The following is a 22025-nucleotide window of genomic DNA, read 5'->3' on the forward strand; positions in this document are numbered from 1 at the left end:
AAGGGAAATCTCCTGGGACTGAAAAGGGATGTGGGGCTGAAACAGGGCCCTGGACCTGGGGGCCAGCAGCGCCATGTCTGGCTGGTGCTTTCTGCCTGCCCCATCCTCTGAAGTCTCAAGCTGTGATGCCTACATGGAAACAGAAGATAAAGATTTCCCCTCATTCAAGGCAGGACGTTAGAACCGAAAACCCCACATGATGCTGGGACACTCTGAGAATCGGGCCCTCAGAAAGGTTCAACTGAAGAGGAAAATTACCTCCCAGTGCAGAGAAATGGCCTTGAAACTTGCGTTTCTCCTGTTGGGCTCAAGAAAGTCTGCCCTGGGAATTCATAATTACAGGCCTGCCCTCCAACAGGCTTGAGGTTTGAATTTATACAAACAGCATAGTTCAGGAAGCACACAGCCAGAAGGTGTGTGCCGGGACACTCGGAGACATTCCAGAGGCAGGGAGCTGGGTGCTCAGGGGTGGCCAGGACATGATGACACCTGCCTCCGCACAGACACAGTGTGTGGCTGCCAGGGGGCACCCCAATCCCAGTTTCCAGCAGGAAGCTGAGAACCGTGAAGAGATTAGCTAGTAAAAATAAAATCTCTTGAAGCCAGTGAGCTCAGTGTTAACAGTCTCCAACCGCCTTTAAAAGAGAGAGGGTCGGCCAGGTGTGGTGGCTCACACCTGTAATCCCAGCACTTTGGGAGGCCGAAGTGGGTGGATCACGAGGTCAGGAGTTCGAGACAAGCCTGGCCAACATGGTGAAACCCTGTCTCCACTAAAAATACAAAAATTAGCCGGACGTGGTGGTGCGCACCTGTAATCCCAGCTACTCAGGAGGCTGAGGTGGGAGAATCACTTGAACCTGGGAGGCAGAGGTTGCAGTGAGCCGAGATCACACCACTACACTCCAGCCTGGCAACAGAGTGAAACTCCGTCTCAAAAAAAAAAAAGAGAGAGGGTTGATGGTCCCCTTCACTACTTCCCAATCATCTTAGAGTCCCACAGGCTGCCCCGCCCATGGGCAGTGGCTGCAGAGTGTCTGCTCTATCAGGCATGGTGATTTCCACCAGGGCTAGAACCTCCTGCAGGTGGCCCTGGCCGGGCTCCTCTCTCCTCCCAGCTCTTCATTAGCCTCCTTTTCCAGGCCAGGAAACCGAGTTACGGGAGGTTAAGGAACTTTTCGTGGGCCGTGCAGCTGAGATTGCGGGATGCGGGGATTTGCATCCAGGCCGCAGGACACACAGGCCACACCTGCCATCCCCACGGACTCTGCCTCGTGCGAGGTGTGGGATGTGGTGGGTGGCCTGGGCTGTGCCGGGCAGGCAGACCCTGGTATTCACAACGTTGCTTTCTTGACCAAATATTCTCCTGGGCGACTTCCTCAATCAAAGGGTTGATACGCTTGTGAGCTCTTGACGCACGCTATCAGAGATTCTCCAAAAACGTAAAGCCAGCTTCGCCTCCCACCTGCAGCTTCTGTGATTTGTCCTCTTAAGTGATGTGGCGCTTTTATTAGGTTGAGTCGTTTTTCATTGCCAACAATTTTCTCCTGCAGTGAAATAATAGCTTGTAAAAAAGCCTCACGCTTCCTTTCTCTGTTGACTCTTCCAGGACGCGCTCCAGGAGATGTATAATCAGAAGGGTGTGTTTCCAGGGGAGCAGTTTAAGCCTGCCCGGAGGCCGTGGACCCTCCTGAACTTCCTGTCCTGGGCCACCATTCTCCTGTCTCCCCTCTTCAGTTTTGTCTTGGGCGTCTTTGCCAGCGGATCACCTCTCCTGATCCTGACGTTCTTGGGGTTTGTGGGAGCAGGTAATGGACACTGTCGCTAACGGCTCACACTCTGACGGGCCTCACAGTATTGGCCACAGGGTCCGGGACCCGGTGACTCATCACAGTGGCCATGGGAGGCGGGGGCCTGGCTGTTATGGACCCTGGAGCCAGGATCCCCACGGCCTGCAGGCCTCAGAGCCTGAATTCTTGCGAGCTGAGGGTCGCCTCAGAGAGCCGAACGGCTGCCACCCTAGCGCCATCCCCACTGTAGCCCCACTGGCCGGTGCCCTTGAGGATGCTGACGAGAGGGTCCCCAGTCCCCCTGTCTGCTTTTGGGCTCTTAGGGGGTCAGGCTGGGATGGCCATTCAGGAGCTTTAAGCAGGACATCATCATTCAGCTCCTCCCCGTTGACCCCAGCGACTTCCCCACTGTGTGCCCACCCCAAGCACGATGCTGAGCCCACCACAACTTGTCAGCTAGCCTGGGGCCAAACACACACCCAGCCTGTCTCTGTAGTGAACTCGGGAGCCCACCCACTCCCCGTAATCGAGGGGTCTCTGTCCACGGAGACGCAGTCCGTGTGCATCGCCCCGTGAGCCGACTCCCCGGGCCCGGCCCGTGGGTCAGCTCCTCCCCTGCTCCCACTTTTCCCCTGCCAGGGGCCTTGGGGGGTGGGATTCCCCAGAGCAGTGACTGCCATCAGCCTCTCCCATTGGACTGAATGATGACTTGAGGTCACCCACAGAGGACAGGATGTGACCTGGTTCCATCTGAGGGTCCTGCTTGTCCACTTCTGCCACCTGTTGGGTTTGCAAGGCTGAGCTGTTAGAATGCCCCGAAGCCCTTCTACTCCCACCAGCCAGAGACCCAGAGGGGCAGGCAGGGTGAGGTCCACGTGTCCACCTGCCTCGGACCCAGCGGGTCAGAAGATGTGCCCCCACCCCTGCCTGAGCAGGCCATGGCCTGAGGGCTCTTTCCCCGCAGGCCACACCGAGTCTCTGACAGCAGACGCCACTGGGTGTGGGGCAGAGGGAGAGGGTCTGGGGCAGAGGAAAGAAGCCCCCGTAACACGTTTTACAGCAAAAAGGCCAGGTCATCCGACTCACCTCTTCTCTCTCTCTCCTGTCTCGAAAGCTTCCTTTGGAGTTCGCAGACTGATAGGAGTAACTGAGATAGAAAAAGGCTCCAGCTACGGAAACCAAGAGTTTAAGAAAAAGGAATAATTAATGGCTGTGACTGAACACATGTGGCCTGACGGTGGTATCCAGTTAACTCAATTAAAACCAGAGCAACACACAGAGTGGAGGAAAAGACAATTAGAAACTATTTTTCTTATTAACTGGTGACTAATATTAACAAAACTTGAGCCAAGAGTAAAGAATTCAGAAGGCCTGCCAGAGGAAGTCTTCAGCCTCCCACAGCAGCCTCCCACAGCGCCCCCAGCATCTCCGAGCGCACCCGTGGGAGGTGGATCCGGGTGGAGAGGCCTCCCGCGACGCCATCTCTCCAGAACTCCGCTTCCACGAGGGAGCCTTTGGCTACTTTCTCTCCTTAAACGTAGATCAAATTTTTTGTTTTTTAATCAGTTATTTTGGGAACTTAACCTGGCCCTTCACCTCTTCTGCACCTCCCGCCCCCCAAGAAACTGTCTCATGATGAATTTCTGCTGTCCTTCTGGGAGTGGACGGCCGGGTCCCGTTCCCCGGGGAGCTCGCCTGGCTCAGCACCTTGGCTCCCAGTGGGGGCCCCGTGGAGAGCGCCCGTAGCGATAAGCACACCGGCACAAACATCAGGTCGATTCCTCGAAGTCGGAGCCCTCACTCTGCCCTGTCCTGGGGCTGGCTGAGGGCGAACGCCCCACCTTCCTTTCCAGAGCCCTGTCTGCCCTAGCTCCTATTTGACCCTGTGTGTAAATACGTACATCTGTTTTTAAAGTGGATGGACCCCGAGAACTCCGTGAAATGCAGAGTTCTCCATGCACCTAAAGCTCCTCTGTCCCTCTCATGGCTGTCAGACCCTGGTCCCTCCACACTGGGTGCTGGGGAGGGAGGACCCTCGGGGCTACCGCGCGCCCCCCCATCCCACAGATCAGGAGCCAAGGAGGGAGGACAGGGCAGCCTGTGGCACTCTAGGATGCTTCGGAAGAAGCGAGGGCACCGTCAACCCTCTGTTTTTTAAAGGTAGTTGGAGACTGTTAACGCTGAGCTCATTGGCTTCTAGAGATTTTATTTTTACTGGTTGATCTCCTGGTGGTTTTTAACTTCCTGCTGGAAACTAGAGGTGGGGCCCCCACCCCCCAGCCTCGCACTGTGTCCTCGGGGAGGACCTGCCCCCATCCTGGCTGGTATCACTGTGGCCTGGCCACCCCTGAGCGCCCAGCTCCCTGCCTCCTGGACGTCTCTGAGTCCAGGCAGAGCAGAGGGCAGCGCTCGGCTGGACACGCTGGCTCCCTCGGCCTCGCAGCGAGCCCCTGGCCCACGCCGAGCGAGGGATGCTTCTACAGCATGTCCACTCCCCCGGCGTGGCCGGGTGGAGCCCCTGGAGCAGTGGCAGTGGTAGAAAGCTCAACTCGGTTGCGGTACCATCAGCCCACCTGCATTTGGCTTTCAACTTGCTTGTTCTAAGTCACACCCCCCTCATCTTTTTAGCAAGGGAAGAAACAAAAATGGATGTTATCTCTGATGTGTGGTAACCAGCATTCTGAACAGAGGTAGGTTGAGTTTTCTAGGGGAAAACAAATGGAGAAAAGAGGCATGAAGAAAAGTAAACCGAGAACATAGTTAGGCATCAGGCCTAAGTGTCCTGGGGAGATGGGATGGGGATGGCAGCATTCTGCATGACAGAGGCACTGCCGGGCCCCAGGTCTGTGGGGGCTGTGCTCTCGGGGCGTGTGCAGGATGCCAGCTGCGCACACCTGCTCAGAGCACGGCTCCTCACGGGGGTGAAGGGGCAGACCAAGGAAACCAGACGAGACCAAGGAAACCAGACGAGACACGCTTGCAGACACTGTCACTTTGGAAATGTGCTTCCCTACATCTGAAATCTCATCCCTCCACCTGCCCACTCAGGCAGCTGTGCTGTGAGCAGGGCATGCACTCCCCTGGCTGAGCACCCTGGAGATTCTCCTGCACCTTCCTCATGCTGCACACTGCTCATCCGTCTCCATGTGTGTTTAGATCACGCCATCCACTGACTCACTAACACCCGCAGAATCTTAAAGGAGAAAAGCCGAGGGGCACGACCATGCGCATATATGACCTGGAAAATGCAAATTTAGATCTTTTATGACTTAGTTATTGTTTCCCATAGAAGTTCCCTCCCTTTGAAAGTAATATATAATGTATAAATTCTGCACTGAGTCATGGCGGAGCTGGGCAGCCCCTAGGTTAGAGTGGAGATGGAGGCCCAGGCCCAGGGGTCACACCTCATCTGGTTTCCTTCCCATCTCACGGCTTAGCTTGTGCTTCTCAACACCAAGCCTTTAAGAGCAATAAAAACTACACCATGAATGTTTGGGGTTTTTTTTTTTTTTTTTTGGAAGAGGGTGGATTTTGCTTTTCATCCACTTCAGAAGGAAAAGGGGAGGAGAGCTCCTTTCCATTTTTAAATTAAATTCATAAATCCCAGAGTAGTCTTTTTTTTTCTTTTTCCTTTACACTCTACTTCTGAGCTGAATTCAGTTAATGTTATGTCCAAATTCAGGCTGAGTGTTAAGGCTGAGGCAACTCGGTAGCCCACAGTCTGTGCTGGCCGCTGTCGGGGTGAGGCAGATGCTGGGCCTGGCATCACTGATGCCCTCCGCACCTGGTCCTCGAGCCAGGCTGAGGACAGGAAGGGCATTGCTGGCCTGTAGCTCCTGTTGCCCACCCGGAGCCAGGCTCCCCACTGGAGGCTTCCGGCCGAGAGGACCCAGGCCCACCCTTGGGCGTCTGGCAGGCCAAGCTCCCAGCCCGGGCTGTGGTCTCCTGGGGACGCCGCTGGCCTGACTCTCAGCTTAGGCCCAGGTGTCAGGGGGTCTCCTGCCCATCTTCCCAAGGATGCCATTGTTGTCTTCATCATCTTCCCCCGTGTGAGACACTGGTTGTCCGGTACGCGGTGACAGTGTACCAGACGCACACCCTACGTGAGGTGCTTTCAGGTCCCTGTCCTCAGGAAGCGCAGAGTCCGTTGGAAGAGATGAGGGCTGAACAAATCACTAAATACACAAAACAACAATGTAAGCAGCACTTTCTTGTTAAAAAAAAAAAAAATAGCAGGTCCTTTCGATCAATTTTGAGTCTCTCTGCCTCATCTGTCCCCTGACTGCCTTGCGTGCACCACGGCATGAGAATCTTTCCTCACGCTGTTAAGGTATTGCTGAGCATTGACACTGACCTCAAGGAAAAGCAGTGGTTGGACCCAGCCGTGTGTGGCACTCACGTGCGATTCAGTAGCTGTTGCCGGGCTGTCCACGCCTGTTGTGGCTACCGATTGGGGTCCGATTGGGGGTGAAGAATAACTTTCTGCATGCTTTGTCTCTATCTGAGACACTTATACAACAAGCCGAGTATAATCTCTCCAGCCCTGCAGAGTTTCACCTGACTTGTTAACCACCCCCGTAGACTCCCGCTGCAGGCCTCTGGCCTGAGGCTCACTGCATGTAGCCCTGGCGTACAGCACTAGTGCCCCACAGCACCGTGCTTCTAACCCCTTCCGCGCTGCACCTAGGCTCAGGGTTCAAACGGCCAGCCCGAAACGCCTACCTGCCTTCTTTCTGGAAACAGCATGTCCCCGGCCGTGTGCCTGCCCCTTTCTCTACTGAACTAGTCCCCAAACCAAAGGCAAGCCCTCTCCGGCCCGGGAGGGGGGGGGGTGGGGGAGGTTGGGGCCGGCCACACCCCTGACTCCGTCCTGGCTCTGCCCCATACCCCTGCCGCGGGGCCAACCCGGGGGATGCAGACATCCAGCTCCGTATTCCTGCCTTTCGGGGCCAGGATGCAAAAACGGTTTTTGCGTAAAAGATGTCACACTGATCTGCTCGAGTGGGGTGGACACGTGAATTAAGTTTTATCATGAACACTCGCTGCTTGTTAATTCAGGGATAATGGTGGCATTCTTACAAAGTGCTCGGGAAACAGAATGACAGGAACACTTGTAGGGAGCCCAGGAAGTTACCAGAGACATTGGTGTCATTCGGCCCAGGCAACAGCAGCGTATGCTTTTCAAAGATCATTGAGTTGTCTTAGAATTGGAAGCTGTGTAATGACAATGTCACCTGGAGTTCTTTTCCATTTCTTAACTTTTTGTTGCACAAGTATTTGGACAGAAGTCGAACTGTGAATGAGATACTGAAATGCACTAAATTGTATTAAATTAAACTGGAGTTACTTGATACAATGAAGAAATGCATCTGATCTACTTGTATTTATTGTCTCAGAATTGTACGTTGTGACAATCAAATGTTACTTGCCTAAATGCCAGGAAATTCAACTGGCTTCTTAATCACCAAGATCGCCAGCAAGTACTGTAACTGTAAATGAAAATCTCTCTCTCTCTGGAAAACTCACACAAACCATTGACCTGAGTGCACATGACAGCCACTGGCTTCTTTTTCTATAATTGAAAATCTGCCATCGCTGACTGTTGGCCAGTTTCAAAGGGACCCATTGTATACAGGGTGCAAATGTATTATATGGATGTTTCCTTTTGTACGCTTCATTTTTACAAGTTTTGCTACTCACAAGCTTTATGTAGTGGAGGATAGAGGTATTTTTGGTCTTTAGAAGCTTGTTGGGGTGAGGGCTGCTAACTTACTCTTCAAAGGCCTGTGTCCCGAAGGCCTGGCTGCGTTTGCTGTGCTGCGCGAGGACCTGTGTACACAGGCAGGTGTGCACCTGCTCAAGCGCGAGTAGCTCTTGTGTACTGGTGAAATGCTGCGGGCATCTGTTTATTCAATTTGCTGCTGTGAAAGAGAGGGATAAAAAACCACAATATAAGAGAAAGCGACTCCGTGCCTCCTTCTGTTTCTCTGTTTGCAGTCTGCATAGATGTCTTCAAGGGGAAACCAGGGCCACCAGGCACTCCTGTCCCATGGGGCCACCCACCTGCACAGCCCACTCCCACGGGCTCTGTTTCCTTGGAGGCCATCCTGCCGATGGCACTTTTCAAGGCCCTCCATTCCCTACGATTTGCTTTCTGGAAGGGAAAATTGAAAAGGAGAGAGGTCACCTGGCAAAAACGCAGGGGAAGATCAGGCAGTCCACAAAATACGCGAAATGATCCGATGATGTCCAGAAAAGGGTTTTCCTAAGTGGCGTGTACACATCCAAAGCAACCTTTTTTTTTTTTTTTTGTAAAAACAGATTCGTCTGTGGAGAAAACCAAGGAACCTCTTTCTCTTCTTTATTAAAAAGCAAAACAAAAACTCTCGTTAGAACCAAAAGATATTCCAGGTTCTCCTTTTGTGTCTTCTAAAAATAAGCTAAGCTGAAGAGTCTGGGTGTCCACGTGCTCCTGGGAACGGCCCTGCCAACCATGGTGACATACTGTCTTCTCCGGGGCTGTCTCCTTCCCCGATGGCATCGGTGAGGGTGACCGGTCCGTGCTGGTGCTTAGCCCAGTTCCTGAGAAGCTGGAAAGGCCTGGCTCAAAGTCCCACATCCAGATGCCATTTATTTTTTAAAAACATATCCTGAATTCAGAGCACACAGAATTTTGCATGATGATCTGTTGTTTTCTTGGGAGATGAAAGCGAACTGCCTGGTGCCACTTGGTATGGGGATGTCATGGGCAGGTCAGGCCTGGCCCTCTAACAAGAGGCACTGACTTGCCTGAACCCCACTTTGCCTGTTTGAACACCAGTGCTCAGGGGCACTGGGGGGCAGCCATGCACACCCCTGCGGACTTCATCACCCTGAGCATCACAGGCATCCGGCTCACCCAGGAGAGGGGCCAAGGTTAACCGTGAGGCCCGTTGCCTGCCTTTATTGGCCCAGATCCCGCCTCCACTTCACCCAGAAGCTCAGTATGTAGGAGTCAGCCCTTGCCACCTGACATTCTGGGACATGTGAGTGTGTGCACATGCGCATGCACACACCGTGTGTGTGGGGACATTCATAGCCGCACGCATGCACACATGTACGCACGTTCCCAGCACACACACGGGCACACCTGAAGAGTAAGGGGCAGCGTGAGGAGTGACTTGGGGAACCGTCCTCTTCGTGTCTTCTTTTTTGTTTGTTTGTTGTTTTTGAGATGGAGTTTCGCTCTGTCACCCAGGCTGTGGAGTGCAATGGTGCGATCTTGGCTCACCACAACCTCCGCCTCCCGGGTTCAAGCAATTCTGCTGCCTCAGCCTCCCAAGTAGCTGAGATTACAGGCGCCCGCCACCACCAGGCCCGGCTAATTATGTATGTTTAGTAGAGACAAGGTTTCTCCATGTCGGTCAGGCTGGCCTCGAACTCCTGACCTCAGGTAATCCACCTGCCTCGGCCTCCCCAAGTGCTGGGATTACACGTGTGAGCCACCGCACCCGGCCCTCTTCATGTCTCTTCTGAGCATGATGTCTGAGAACCCGGAATTGTCCGGGTGGCTCACACAGCAGCAGGGTTCATGGAGAGAAAACCCCTCTTGAAGAAAGCGCCCCCCAGGGCTAAGGAACTTGATGAAGAAATCAACAGTCCTGTGAAGTCTTAGTAAGTTGGCAACGTGGCCCGAGCTTTGCTTTGCTGTTGGATGTGAGCTCTTCCGCTGCAGGCGGCCTGCACCTGGGCTGGGCAGGAACAAGTCCAACCGCAGGTACTCTGGACGTGAGCCTCGATCATCCCACATGTGGCCAGGAGGCCTCTGAGGGTGCACGTGCACACACACATGCACACACACACACGTGCAGGTACACCAGCAGGTGCTTGCCTACTGCTGACCCCCTGGGGGAGGGACAAGCCCAGTCACAGGGGCAGGCACCAGAGGACAAGGCCACAGAGGGCTCCGGGCGGCTTCAGCTGCTGCTCTGCAGTCGGTCCCAGCCTCCCAGCACTTGCCAGGTGGAGCCACTCCGATGTCTTAGGATCCAGGGATGGGAAATGCCAGCAAGGTCATGCCGTCCAAACGCCCATCACATGTGAGAGCTCCCTTCACAGCTGCTGGCGCAGCCTCTGCTTAAGCCCAGCTAGATCCCAGCATGCCTCTACCGTCTCCATCGGCCCATTCTGTTGATCACAGATGGGCAGAAATGTGTTTCCATGGGACAGTGTGTTACAGGGGGAGGCTTGGATTTGGGGGCCTGGAGGCCTCTAGATGAAAACCCAAAACTCACTCCTTAGGACCTGTGTGTCCCAGGCCAAGAAGGTTCTTAACCTCCATGCCCTTCCGTGTTCTCGCCTGTAAGATGGGGACGGTTGTCAGGACGATTAGTGTACCTCCTGAGCTTAGGCTGTGACAGGTGCTGAGCAAGTGGCTGCTGTCCTGGCAGACCTGGGGGCACCCCGGCCTGTGTCTGTCCTGGGCCCTGCCTGTGCCAGCCTGGAGGGGAGGGGCTGTGGCAGTAGCCTTTGCTTCCTCTCCCCTTGGAACCTTTCATGAGCCCCCAGGGGCTCCTCCTCCCCATGATTCATCTTTTCCTGTCACTTCTTAAACCCTTTGTGTCTGGGCACGGTGGTTCACACCTGTAATCCCAGCACTTTGGGAGGCCAGGCAGGAGGATCACTTGAACCTAGGAGTTCAATTTTTTTTTTTTTTTTTTGAGACAAGGTCTCCCTCTGTCACCCAGGCTGGAGTGCAGTGGTGTGATCTTGGCTCACTGCAAGCTCCGCCTCCCGAGTTCCCGCCATTCTCCCGCCTCAGCCTCCTGAGCAGCTGGGACTACAGGTGCACGCCACCATGCCCAGCTAACTTTTTGTATTTTTAGTAAAGACAGGGTTTCACCGTGTTAGCCAGGATGGTCTCGATCTCCTGACCTCGTGATCTGCCCACCTCGGCCTCCCAAAGTGCTGGGATTACAGGCATGAGCCATGGTGCCCGGCCAATTAAAAAATAGATATATTTTGGTAGGGCACAGTGGCTCACGCCTGTAATCCCAGCACTTTGGGAGGCGGAGGTGGGAGGATCACTTGAGCTCAGGAGTTCGAGACCAACTCGGGCAACATGGTGAGACCCCCCCCATCTCTACTCAAAGTACAAAAATTAGCCAGGCATGGTGGTGGGAGCCTGTAATTCCAGCTACTCAGGAGGCTGAGGCAGGAGAATCGCTTGAACCTGGGAGGTGGAGGTTGCAGTAAGTTGAGATTGTACTCCAGCCTGGACCTCAGAATGATACACCATCTCAAAAATAAATAAATAAAAATTAAATATTATATGTATATAAAATAGCCAGGCATAATGGTGCATGCCTATGGTCCCAGCTACTTGGGAGACTGAGGTGGGAGGATTACTTGAACCCAGGAGGCAGAATTTGCAGTGAGCCAAGATTGTGCCACTGCACTTTAACCTGGATGAAAGAGCAAGATCCTGTCTCAAAAACAAACAAAAAATCAGCCAGGTGTGGTGGTGTGCACCTGTAGTCCCATCTACTTGAGAGGCTGAGATGGCAGGATCACTTGAGCCCAGAAGACTGAGGCTGCAGTGAGCCAAGATTGTGCCACTGCACTCCAGCCCGGGCAACACAGTGAAATTCTCTCTCAAAAAAACACAAAAACACCCCTCCTTGCTGGACTGGGCCTCCCTTGCGGGTGCGGGTGTAGGTGCAGTTCATCCCTTAGCACCTCTGAGGTGCGTGCCCCGCCCCTGTGTCCCTCCACACTGCTGTGATAACGCTGATCTTTTTTTTTTTTTTTTTTTTTTGAGACGGAGTCTGGCTCTGTCTCCCAGGCTGGAGTGCAGTGGCTGGATCTCAGCTCACTGCAAGCTCTGCCTCCCGGGTTTACGCCATTCTCCTGCCTCAGCCTCCGGAGTAGCTGGGACTACAGGCGCCCGCCACCTCGCCCGGCTAGTTTTTTGTATCTTTTAGTAGAGACGGGGTTTCACCGTGTTAGCCAGGATGGTCTCGATCTCCTGACCTTGTGATCCGCCCGTCTCGGCCTCCCAAAGTGCTGGGATTACAGGCTTGAGCCACCGCGCCCGGCCGATAACGCTGATCTTGTGCAAAGTTGATAGCACAGGGCATGTGGACCGACGTCATCCCCCTCCGTCAGGGCACACAAGGAGGGTGGGCTCCTGACTGACCTCAGCAGGACTGTGCCCACCAGAGCAACACACCCAAAGCCTCTGGCTGCAGCTCCTCAGACCAGTGGGAGGTCATTAGACCCACAGGAGCAGCATGTGTCTCCAGGAAGTGGGATGGGACCATGTTGCCAGAAAAGCAGATGGGCAAAGGCGGACAAGTCCAAGGTGTTCAGAGCAGGCCGGAGAGCGGGGAGGCGGGGAACATGGCAGCTGCAGAGCTCTCCCAGGGGGAGTCCGCGTGTGGTGGGAGGGACCCGGGACCCAGCCTGGTTTTCATGTGTGGGGCCCACAAAGACCTCGAGCTGCCTTCTGGAAGGATTGTCATGCAGGGCAGGGTGCGTAAGCAGACGAGCTGCTCTGTGCCAGGGGAGCAAGCCCCAGGGGAGCAGTGCCAGCTTGTGCTCCTCTGCCCATGCAGCAGGCAGTGGATTCTGCACCCGGGATGCCTGGGACGCCCACAGGCCTTGGCCAGGCTCGGCTTGTGGAGTGCAGAGTGAGGGCTGGTGGAGCTTCCCGGGCACTTGGAGCCAGGGAGTGTGCGCAGCGGCAAGGGAGGTCCTTGGAGACAAGCAAATGCTAAATGATCTGAAACTGGGATTGGAGATAGGGCAGGGGAGAGTCGGCTCTAGACAAGTATGTCCAGCCTGTTTGCAAAACCCCTGCAAGATCTAAGGACATCCAGGAACAGACATCATGAGCGTGGGGTTCGGCTCCCATGTGCCACTTGTCATGGAGGGACTTGAAGCCCTGACCTATACCAGAGGTCAGAGGACCTAGAAGGACCCACGTCTTGTCTGTCCTGGGCGCCTGCAGAGCTGGGTGGGCTTTGCCCGCAGTGTGTCTGGGAAGGGGCTGCAGAGCTGGGTGGGCCTTGCCCGCAGTGTGTCTGGGAAGGGGCTGTACACCTGTCCCTACGGCTTCCCTTCAGCTTCTCTGCAATTCTCAGTCGCCCATCAGGACCAGAAGGAATTCTAGAGCATAATTTCCCCTCAAGCAAACAGAATCTCACTCTGTCTCCCAGGCTGGAGTGCAGTGCCATGATCTCGGCTCCCTGCAACCTCCACCTCTTGGGTTCAAGCGATTCTTCTGCCTCAGCCTCCCAAGTAGCTAGGATTACAGGCATGCACCACCATGCCCAGGTAGTTTTTTTATTTTTAGTACAGACAGGGTTTCACCATGTTGGCCAGGCTGGTCTCAAACTCCTGACCCCTCAGGTGATCCACCCGCCTTGGCCTCCCAAAGTGTTGGGATTGCAGGTGTGGTCACCGTGCCTGGCTCAAGCAGCCTTTAAATGCATCACTTTCTGCCCCCAAAATTCCAACTCACACAGCTGTGATTACATGGTCAGTTCCACCTGCCCAGGACTTTGTAAGAAACCTGACCCCTCAGGCTGGCCCAAAGCCATTGGATCTGCCCTCTCCCCAGAACAAACAGGAAGGTGGCCGACACCTCCAGTGGCTTCACGGCGGAACTTGTGCAATCGCAGGATGCAGCCTTGGATGGCTGAAGAGAGCAGGGCAGCTGTGAATGGTCTATGCCATGTCTCCTGCTCAAACCCTTTTCTGCTGCTCCCAACCAGAAAATAAGGGTGGAGACAGCCTGCACCCCTCCTTTGCCAGTGAAAGATCTGGAGGGGAGGCGTGGGGTCTCTGGGGGCCAGGGGGGCGGGCATGACGATGCTGGTGCCCATCTCTCTGGGGCATGCCACCCCCTTTGGACTTCATTGTCCCTACTGTGTCACCACGGGCCCTGCCACGCCCTGCCTCTGAGTGTGTGGGGTCTGTACCTGCCTCGCCCCCGCTGGCCGCTTTCTCCAGCGTCCTCCGAGCAAGGGAGCAAGGGAGGAATGCTTCCTGGAGCAGAAGTGGCCACAGTGACGCTAGGTCAGCAGATGGCTGCAGAGGCCTGGGCAGTGACTGGTTGGAGAACAAGGCTTGACGTGTTCCCGGGCAGGTTTCCATGGGGTCTCAGCGGTGACCATGCATGGAGGAGAAGCGTGCCTTCCCGGCCCCGCAGTGTGGATTCCTGGTGCCTCTAAGGTGAGCACGACCCGGGGTGGGGCTGGGGGGTGGCCTTCACATTCCCTGCCCTCTGTGACGGAAACTCACTGTTATTATCCTAAACTCTGTTTCTGCTTAGAATTTGGGGCAAGTTGCCCTGAAATAACCCTTCCCTTGTCCTTGGCATGACAGGACTCTGTCCTCGGGGCACAATCATGTAGAAATAGGTCATCCTGAAGGTCCCCCCAGGAGATTCCTGAGAGGAAGGAGGGAACCTGCTGTGAGCCGCCTGGGTCATTCCTCCTGCATGTCCCCTCCCAGACCCAGCCTGCGCTGGAGACTGGTCTGAGGTCAAAGGCAGCGCCTTCTTCAGAAAACGGCCACAGCTGGGAGTCAGGCCTCCCACCCCCTCCAAGACAGCTGGGCTCCCTGAGGCTGTGGGAAGGGGGGTGCGTGGGGAGGTGACCAGCGGTTTCTGGTCCTGTGTGCCCAGCACCTACCAGGCCGCAGAGCCTGGCCGTGACGCCTCCTCTGCCCACCAGCACACGAAGGGAGGAGGAAGGGGCGTCCACCAGAGGCTTTGCCCTCAGTGGGGGAAGGAAGGAATCTCACTCTGTCTTCTGGTCTGAGGCCTTTTCCCTCTTCAGGGTGGGCCCGTCCACACCCCCCTGAGGTGGCTCTTCCATCTCTCCCACCCGTGCAGGTGGGGCCTGCAGGCTGCAGAGTCAGACCTGGGGGAAAATCCTGACTTCGAAGTCATTTCTCAGCCTCCTCGTCAGAAAATGAAAGGCAAACGAAGAGCTTCCCAGAAGGCTGAGGGAAAGGAGCTGGGCTCCCATCCCACAGCTCACTGGGCCATAAGCACAACCTGGGGAAAAGCCACCGCCCTGTCCTGGGGGTCTCCAGGGTACCTGGGCCAGAAGCCTGCAGTGGGGGCCGGAGAATGAAGGCCTGGGCAGCGGTTCACGAGGAGACCTTGGACGGGAGCTTGTCCCTCCCTTTCTGCAGCAACCACTAAGAAAGGAGCAGAGGGACTGGGCACAGTGGGTCACACCTGTAATCCCAGCACTTTTGGAGGCTGAGGCAGGAGGATCTCCTGAGGCCAGGAGTTCAAGAACAGCCTGGGCAACATGGTGAAACCCTGTCTCTACAAAAATTAAAAAATTAGGCAGGGTGCAGTGGCTGAAGCCTGTAATCCCAGAACTTTGGGAGGCCGAGGCGTGCGGATCACGAGGTCAGGAGATCGAGACCATCCTGGCTAACACGGGGAAACCCCGTCTCTACTAAAAGATACAAAAAACCAGCCGGGTGAGGTGGCCGGCGCCTGTAGTCCCAGCTACTCAGGAGGCTGAGGCAGGAGAATGGCGTAAACCTGGGAGGCGGAGCTTGCAGTGAGCTGAGATCCGGCCACTGCACTCCAGCCTGGGCAACAGAGCGAGACTCCATCTCAAAAAAAAAAAAAAAAAATTAAAAAAGAAAATAAATAAAAATTTTAAAATTGGCTGGGTGTGGTGCCTCACACCTGTAATTCCAGCACTTTGGGAGGCTGAGGCAGGTGGATTACCTGAGGTTGGGAGTTCAAGACCAGCCTGACCAACATGGAGAAACCCTGTCTCTACTAAAAATACAAAATTAGCCAGGCATAGTGGCACATGCCTGTAATCCCAGCTACTCAGCAGGCTGAGGCGGAAGAATCGCTTGAACCCGGGAGGTGGAGGTTGCGGTGAGCCGAGATTGTGCCACTGCACTTCAGCCTGGGCAACAAGAGCGAAACTCTGTCTCAAAACAACAACAACAACAACAACAACAACAACAACAAAAAACCTGGCATGGTTGTGCATACCTGTAGTCCCAGCTACTCAGGAGGATGAAGTGCGAGGATTGCTTGAGCCCAGGAGTTCAAGGCTGCAGTGAGCCACAAATGTGCCACTGCACCCCAGCCCAGACAATGGAGTGAAACCCTGTCTTAAAATAACAACAACAACAACAATAATAAAAAGGAACAGAGATAAAGCCACACGGTGCTTTCTGAATGCTGCGTCCCAGGACTATGTACGTAACTGTGAGTGATCTTCAAAACTCCCAACAGCAGCTCACACGCTACACGATGAGGAAGCCGGGGACCAGACCAACGACACTGACCATGCCCAAGCCGTACAGCTAGTTCAGAGTCAAGTGGAAATAACCAGGGTGGGAGCACAGAGAGCCACATCCCAGTGGCACCAGATCCTGGCGTGGGACAGCTGGGTGCTTTGAGAACTGCCGTTCGTTCACAGGGCTTTGCGGCTGAGCTCAGAACTTGATCTTGACTTTGATGGATGGAAGGAATGTGAGTGCCTGGGGTAAAAGCATATTGTCACGTAGGCCACAGGATTCACGTGGGTAGAGACCCCTGGGCAGCAAGGAGCAGCCCCCAGCCCAAGTTAAGGTGCGGAGACAGTGAGCAGGGTGTGCCGCCCTCGTGTGCCATCCTCAAAACCCAGTAAGTGCTCCCTCCTGACCTCAAGTGATCCACTCGCCTCGGCCTCCTAAAATGTTGGGATTACAGGCGTGAGCCACCACACTCAGCAGGTTTCCAGTTTTTTGATGTAGGCGTTTATTAACTTACCTCTTTTTTTTTTTTTTTTTTTTTTTGAGACGGAGTCTTGCTCTGTCGCCCAGGCTGGAGTGCAGTGGCCGGATCTCAGCTCACTGCAAGCTCCGCCTCCCGGGTTCACGCCATTCTCCTGCCTCAGCCTCCCGAGGAGCTGGGACTACAGGCACCCGCCACCACACCCGGCTAGTTTTTTTGTATTTTTTAGTAGAGACGGGGTTTCACCGTGTTAGCCAGGATGGTCTCGATCTCCTGACCTTGTGATCCACCCGCCTCGGCCTCCCAAAGTGCTGGGATTACAGGCTTGAGCCACCGCGCCCGGCCTGTTTTTTTTTTTTAGAGATGGAGTCTCCCTTTGTCACCCAGGCTGGAGTGCAGTGGTGCAATCTCGGCTCACTGCAAGCTCCGCCTCCTGGGTTCACACCATTCTCCTGCCTCAGCCCCCTGAGTAGCTGGGATTACAGGCACCCGCCACCTCGCCCGGCTGATTTTTTGTAATTTTAGTAGAGATGGGGTTTACACCATGTTAACCAGGATGGTCTCGATCTCCTGACCTTGTGATCCGCCCACTTCGGCCTCCCAAAGTGCTGGGATTACAGGTGTGAGCCACCGCGCCCGGCGCTAACTTACCTCTTCATGCTTCTACTGTGTCCCATAGGTTTTGGCACATTATGTTTCTATTTTCATTTGTTTCAAGGAATTTAACATCTTTAAAACTTTTTTCATTTTTAAAAATATGGATCACTTCATGAGTTTGCACATCACCCTTGTGCAGAGGTCATGCTAATCTTCTCTGTATCATTTCAACTTTAGTATATTTCCGTGGTTTGCCACGGTTACTAAGGGACTGGACTGAAAGAAGGGGACCAATATGCAGAAATGAAAACTTAAAACAAAAGTAACTATTTGAAAGGAAGGGGCCTGGGGAAGAAGATGAGCACTCCCAGCTTCTGGGGAGCAAGGGCAGCCTCTGAGCTTCCACAGCCCTTCGTATTTATTGGGTAGAATGAGCAGGGAGGAGGAAGTAATGATTGGTCAGCTGCTTAATTGATCACAGGTTCATATTATTACTAACTGGCTTCAGCTGTGTCCTGTAGCTAATCACAAGAAACACCTGTGTCTGGGTCGTGACTACCCTCAGTATTCCTTGGGGGTGGCAGAAGCAGTTTGTCAGTTCACCAGTTTGCCAACATTTTGCTTTTATGAGAACAGTTTGCTGTTTACACACATAGCCTCCAGTGGTATACTGAGTTGATCATGACCCTCAGTCTTTCGGCCTGCAACAGCATCTGTGTTGCCAAAGTGAGTATGGAATTTTTAATTTTCATTCTTAATCTCTTCCTTCATCCACTGGTCATTTAGGAGCATGTTGTTTAATTTCCATGTATTTGTAGAGTTTCAAATGTTCCTCTTGTTATTGCTTTCTAGTTTTGTTGCACTGTGGTCAGGTAAGATACCCGGTATGATTTTGATTTTTAAAACATTGCAGAGACATGTTTTGTGTCTTAACATATTGTCAATCCTGGAGAATGTTCCATGTGCTGATGAAAAGAATGTATTTTTCAGCTGTTGAGTGAAATGTCTGTAAAGGTCTGTCAGGTCCATTTCGTCTACGGTGTAGTTTCATTCCAGTGTTTCTTTGTTAATCTTCTATCTAGATCATCTTTTTAATGCTGAAAGAGGGGTGTTAAAGTCCAACTATTATTCTATTGGGGTCTATCTCTCCCTTTAGATCTATTAATAATATTTGCTTTATATATCTGAGTACCCTGGTGTTGGGTGCATATCTAAGTGTTATATTCCCTCACCAAATTAACCCCCTTATTATTATACAGAGTCTTTGTCTCTTTTTACAGCTTTTTTTTTTTTTTTTGAGGCGGAGTCTCGCTCAGTCGCCCGGGCTGGAGTGCAGTGGCCGGATCTCAGCTCACTGCAAGCTCCACCTCCTGGGTTTACGCCATTCTCCTGCCTCAGCCTCCCGAGTAGCTGGGACTACAGGCGCCCGCCACCTCGCCCGGCTAGTTTTTTTGTATTTTTTTAGTAGCGACGGGGTTTCACCGTGTTAGCCAGGATGGTCTCGATCTCCTGACCTCGTGATCCGCCCGTCTCGGCCTCCCAAAGTGCTGGGATTACAGGCTTGAGCCACCGCACCCGGCCACAGCTTTTTACTTGAAGTCTGTTTTGTCTAATATAAGTACAGTTACTCCTGCTCACTTTTGGTTTCCGTTTTTGTGGAATATTTTTTTCCATCCCTTCACTTTCAGCCTCTATGTTTCTTTACATGCGAGGTGAGTTTCTTGTAGGCAGTGTATAGTTGGGTCTTTTTAAAAATCCATTCATGCCAGGTGCAGTGGTTCATGCCTGTAATTCCAGCACTTTGGGGGGCTGAGGAGGGATGACTGCTTGAGCTCAGGAGTTCAAGACCAGCCTGGACAACACAGGGAGACCCCATCTCTACAAAAACACTTAAGAAATTAGCTAGGTGTGGTGGTGCATGCCTGTGATCACAGCTAATTGGGAGGCTGAGGAGGGAGCATCACTTGGGCCTGGGAGGTTGAGGGTGCAGTGATCCGTGATCATGCCATTGCACTCCAGCTTGGGTGAAAGAGTAAGATCCTATCTTGAATGAATGAATGAACAAATGAATGAATAAATGAATAAATACATTCAGCCAGTCTATATCTTTCAAATGGGGGAATTTAATCCATTTACATTTAGGGTTATTATTGATAAGTAAAGATTTACTCCTATCATGTTTTTGATGTTTTCAGATTATTTTCTATATCCTTGATTCCTTACTTCCTCTCTTTTTGTTTATCTTTGTGATTGGCTGGTTTTCTGTAGAGATAAGTTTTTATTCCTTTTTTTTTTTTTGAGGCGGAGTCTCGCTCTGTCGCCCGGACTGGAGTGCAGTGGCCGGATCTCAGCTCACTGCAAGCTCCGCCTCCCGGGTTCACACCATTCTCCTGCCTCCGCCTCCCGAGTAGCTGGGACTACAGGCGCCCGCCACCTCGCCCGGATAGTTTTTGTATTTTTAGTAGAGACGGGGTTTCACCGTGTTAGCCAAGATGGTCTTGATCTTCTGACCTCGTGATCCGCCCGTCTCGGCCTCCCAAAGTGCTGGGATTACAGGCTTGAGCCACCGCGCCTGGCCTCTATTCCTTTTTCTTTATCCTTTCTACCAGTGACTTTAATAGTTTCATGTTTTCACAACAGTTGACATTTTTTTCGTTTCTAGATGTAAGATCTTGAGCATTTCTTGTAAGGCTGGTCTAGTGGTGATGAATTTTCTTAGTTTGTGCTTGTCTGTGAAATATTTTATTTCTCCTTCATTTCTGAATAATTACTTTGCTGAGTATATTTTCTTAGCTGACAGTTTTTTTTTTCTTTTAGTACTTTGAGCATATCATCCCCTTCTTTCCTGGCCTGTAAGGTTTCTGCTAAGAAACGTGTTGTTAGTTTAAGGGGGACTTCCCTTATATGTGACTTGCTGCTTTTCTGTTGCTGCTCTTATAATTCTTTGTCTTTGACTTTTGACACTCTTACTGTAATGTGCCTCAGAAAGAATCTGTTTTAGGGCTGGATGCTGTGGCTCATGCCTGTAATCCCAGCACTTTGGGAGGCCGAGGCAGGCAGATCCCGAGGTCAGGAGATGGAGACCATTCTGGCTAACACAGCAAAACCCCGTCTCTACTAAAAAGACAAAAAATTAGCCAGGCGTGGTGGTGGGCGCCGGTAGTCCCAGCTACTCAGGAGACTGAGGCAGGAGAATGGCGGGAACCCAGGAGGTGGAGGTTGCAGTGAGCTGAGATCATGCCACTGCACTCCAGCCTGGGTCACAGACTGGGAGACTCCGTCTCAAAAAACAAAAAAAAACAAAAAAAAAAAAAAAAGAAAGAATCTGTTTTAGTTTAATCTATTTGGGATTTTTTTTTTTTTTTTTTTTTCAGCTTCTTGGACCTGAATGTCCATCTCTCTCCCAAGACTTGGGGAGTTTTCAACTTTATTTCATTAAATATGTTTTCTAAATATTTTCCCTTCTCTTCACCTTTTAGAATGCCCATAATGCAAATATTTGTTCATGTAATGGTGTCCCATAAGCTCCGTAGGGTTTATTTTGTTTTTTGATCTGCCTGTGTTATTTCTTTTTTTTTTTTTTTTTGAGACAGAGTCTCGCTCTGTTGCCCAGGCCGGAGTGCAAGTGACGCGATCTCGGCTCACTGCAAACTCTGCCACCTCCCGGGTTCATGCCATTCTCCTGCTTCAGCCTCCCTAGAAGCTGGGACTACAGGCACCCGCCACCACACCCAGCTAATTTTTTTGTATTTTTAGTAGAGACGGGGTTTCACCGTGTTCACCAGGATGGTCTCGATCTCCTGACCTCGTGATCCGCCTGCCTCGGCCTCCCAAAGTGCTGGGATTACAGGCGTGAGCCACCGCGCCCGGCCCTGCCTGTGTTATTTCAAATGGTCTATCTTCAAGATCAGAAATTCTTTCTTTTGCTTGCTCTAGCCTATTGTCAGAGCTCATAATTGTTTTTTAAATTTCATTCATTGAATTCTTCCGCTGTAAGATTTCTGTTTGGTTCTTTTTATGATATCTATATCTTTGTTGCATTTCTCATTCAGAGCATGAATTATGTTCCATATTTTGTTGAATTGCCTATGTGTATTCTCTTGTATCTCACAGAGTTTCCTTAAGCTTATTATTTTGAATTCTTTTTCCAGCATTTCATATATTTCTTTATGACTGGACTCTGATACTGGAGAATTACCTGTGTTCCTTTGAACCCGGGAGGCAGAGGTTGCACTGAGCCAAGATGGCGTTGCTGCCCTCCAGCCTGGGTGACAGAGTGAGGCTCTGTCTCAAAAAAAAAAAAAAAAAAAAAAAAAAAATATATATATATATACACACACACACACACACACACATTTATTTATATGGAACTAAAAGAACTCAACAGCAAGGAGCCGGGCACGGTGGCTCACACCTGTAATTCCAGCACTTTGGGAGGCCGAGGCACGTGAATCACGAGGTCAGGAGATCGAGACCATCCTGGCTAACACGGTGAAACCCCGTCTCTACTAAAAAAATTAACTGGCCTAATTTTTTCTTGCTTTTGCATGTTTGATGTGTCCCTGCATTGATTTCTATGCATCTGGTGGAAAACTCGCCTCTTCCGGTTTTATGGAGTAGGTTTCATAGGGCAAGACTAATTTCTATGAATGGGTTTTGGGGTGTCATTATGGTGGGGGTACATTCGCCTTGGTTCTAGGTGGACACAATGTAGTCTCCACGTAGTTTCTTCAACTGTAATCCAGGCTAATGACACTGGTGAGTGTCTCAGTGGCCTAGGCTAAGAGACATGGTGGAGGCGGTGTCATGGCTTTGCCATTGCTGGACCATTTCTCAGGTCTTGGGTACGTGTGTGCATCAGGGGTCAACCAACTTGGGGCTGGGGTAGTGGC

General features: G+C 52.3%; 1 protein-coding gene and 1 non-coding gene across 7 annotated transcripts in view; one reads left to right on the forward strand and one right to left on the reverse strand.

Annotated features, from left to right (window-relative positions):
• The window catches only part of AGPAT3 (1-acylglycerol-3-phosphate O-acyltransferase 3), a 104577-nt gene extending 96834 nt beyond the window's left edge, over positions 1–7743 (forward strand). For 5 of the 6 annotated variants that reach the window (XM_033226861.1, XM_033227107.1, XM_033227031.1 and 2 more), the window contains 2 exons: positions 1607–1805; positions 2902–7743. In XM_033226861.1, coding sequence (XP_033082752.1) covers positions 1607–1805; positions 2902–2990 — 288 coding nt within the window. In that variant the 3' untranslated portion in view covers positions 2991–7743. The remainder of the gene's footprint in view (positions 1–1606; positions 1806–2901) is intronic. The other variant, XM_033227271.1, reaches the window with a different exon arrangement.
• Positions 7744–17287: 9544 nt separating this feature from the next.
• On the reverse strand, positions 17288–17395 carry LOC117097717. The gene has a single exon (XR_004443048.1). It is a non-coding gene; the product is annotated as a U6 spliceosomal RNA (small nuclear RNA).
• Positions 17396–22025: the final 4630 nt, after the last annotated feature.

This window comes from Trachypithecus francoisi, unplaced genomic scaffold, assembly GCF_009764315.1.
Source record: "Trachypithecus francoisi isolate TF-2019V2 unplaced genomic scaffold, Tfra_2.0 Contig00090, whole genome shotgun sequence".
Taxonomy (NCBI): domain Eukaryota; kingdom Metazoa; phylum Chordata; class Mammalia; order Primates; family Cercopithecidae; genus Trachypithecus; species Trachypithecus francoisi.